The sequence below is a fragment of the Sorghum bicolor genome, chromosome 3 (assembly GCF_000003195.3).
Source record: "Sorghum bicolor cultivar BTx623 chromosome 3, Sorghum_bicolor_NCBIv3, whole genome shotgun sequence".
Lineage (NCBI taxonomy): Eukaryota > Viridiplantae > Streptophyta > Magnoliopsida > Poales > Poaceae > Sorghum > Sorghum bicolor.
Window position 1 is genome coordinate 6219425 of NC_012872.2, and position 1513 is coordinate 6220937.

At 44.9% G+C, this 1513-nt stretch overlaps 1 protein-coding gene across 2 annotated transcripts; it reads right to left on the reverse strand.

Annotated features, from left to right (window-relative positions):
- Positions 9-1258, reverse strand: LOC110434103. Of its 2 annotated transcripts, XM_021457800.1 has the most exons (4): positions 930-1258; positions 770-802; positions 456-648; positions 9-370 (listed from the first exon to the last, which is right to left on the reverse strand). In XM_021457800.1, the coding sequence occupies exons 2-4, from the start codon at positions 799-801 to the stop codon at positions 74-76; spliced, it is 522 nt and encodes a 173-aa protein (XP_021313475.1). In that variant the 5' UTR covers position 802; positions 930-1258; the 3' UTR covers positions 9-73. The 2 variants fall into 2 exon arrangements, with proteins under 2 accessions (XP_021313475.1, XP_021313476.1); XM_021457801.1 differs by lacking the exon at positions 9-370 and having other exon boundaries at positions 517-648.

A 1513-nucleotide genomic window follows, 5' to 3' on the forward strand; every position in this document is an offset into this window, starting at 1 on the left:
AACAACAAATTGAAAAGTCCAACACAAAACAATATTGTCCATGAACCAAACAAAAAACAAGAAGGTAATGTAACTACTGAGTGCAACGAGGCCACTTTCCCTTCCTCTGGGCATCTGGATTCTCATCAATCGCTGCCTTCGCTCGGCGCACACGCTCAAGCTTCTTTTCCCTCTCCTCCCGAGCCGCAGCAACACGTCTTCTTTCCTCCTCTTCCTTGTGCTCCCTCTTTTGAGCCTCCTCTCTACGTCTCTTCTCTAATATCTCTGCACGCTCTGCATCCCACTCCTTTAGGCCTTGTAGAAGCCGCTTGTCGGACTCCTTAACCTCAGTGTCGATCCACTGCTCAAAATCACACAATGGTGGAGGGGTCTGCAACAAATATATTTGTTCAAAAATTTAAATCATGCTTCGTAGGACACAAATTAATAAGTGCACAATAGAAAAAATAACTTACAATAAAGTTACTGCGGCGTTGTTTTGGCGTAGGCTCCCAGGCAAAATTCGAACACATCCAATACCTCTGCCGATAGGTTTCCTCGTCTTCCGAAATTTCTACCTTGCAAGGATCACCACAAAAGCACATAGGTACTGGAACACCGCTAGGAAGCGGCTTGTGGATGTACGGACTACCGGTCGTCCGGCCATAGCTACAGTTCAAATAATTCAATTCTAAGAAGTCATAGCAAATAACGATTGAACCGAAAACTACAATTTACCAAATGATAAATAATAACGAATGAAATTTATCGAAACATGTCGAAAGGTTACCTTGGTTTGCTACTTTTTCCACGACGTGGCATTCTACGATTGCATAAGAAAAATATTAATCATCCATTCAAAAAACTATAAATGGTTTATCTAAGTCTACAACATACGTGTAATATAGGTCAAATCAATGAGTCAAAAACTAATATGTGAAAGAGTATACCTGGCTCTTCAAGATCTATGGAACAAATCAAACTTTTGATGGTCCAAATATTGAATCCAAATTCGTGCTCGGTTTTTGGAGAGAAAGAGCCGAGAGGGGAGATGAAAATATGAACTGTGTCCACGGGTAGCGAAGGGCGTCGGCCGATTTGTAGCAGGGAGCTCGGCGCCGTGATCTGTGGCGCCGAGCTCGGCGCCGTGATCTGTGGCGCCGAGCTCCCTGCCACGTCAGATCCACGTGAGAAGGCAGTCCAGGACCTCGGCGCCGTGATCCATGGCGCCGAGACGTGAAACCTCGGCGCCATGATGCATGGCGCCGACCCCCTGGGTCCATTTCTACATTTAAGTTTTCCAGGGGTCCAATTGTGAACTTTTTTCAAAAAAAGAGCCAAATTGTAAAAAATTGGGATGGTGTACTCCATGCGACCCAACCTGATGTTTGACACATGTTCATAGAAAGGATCCTGTGGTTTTTTTTTTATAATATCCTGCGGTTTGTTAGGAGCTGAGAGCTGCATGTGGGAGGGGAGGGGACTCTTGACGCGTTTTGCTTATTTAGATTGGGGTTGGTGACGCGTTTGGTTT

Excerpts from the sequence above, each read along its gene's own strand:
- LOC110434103 (XM_021457800.1), bottom strand. The coding sequence starts at position 801 with ATGCCACGTCGTGGAAAAAGTAGCAAACCAAG. Across the intron at positions 649-769 it reads GGAAAAAGTAGCAAACCAAG|CTATGGCCGGACGACCGGTA; the intron begins GTAACCTTTCGA and ends TTTGAACTGTAG. Across the intron at positions 371-455 it reads AACGCCGCAGTAACTTTATT|ACCCCTCCACCATTGTGTGA; the intron begins GTAAGTTATTTT and ends TATTTGTTGCAG.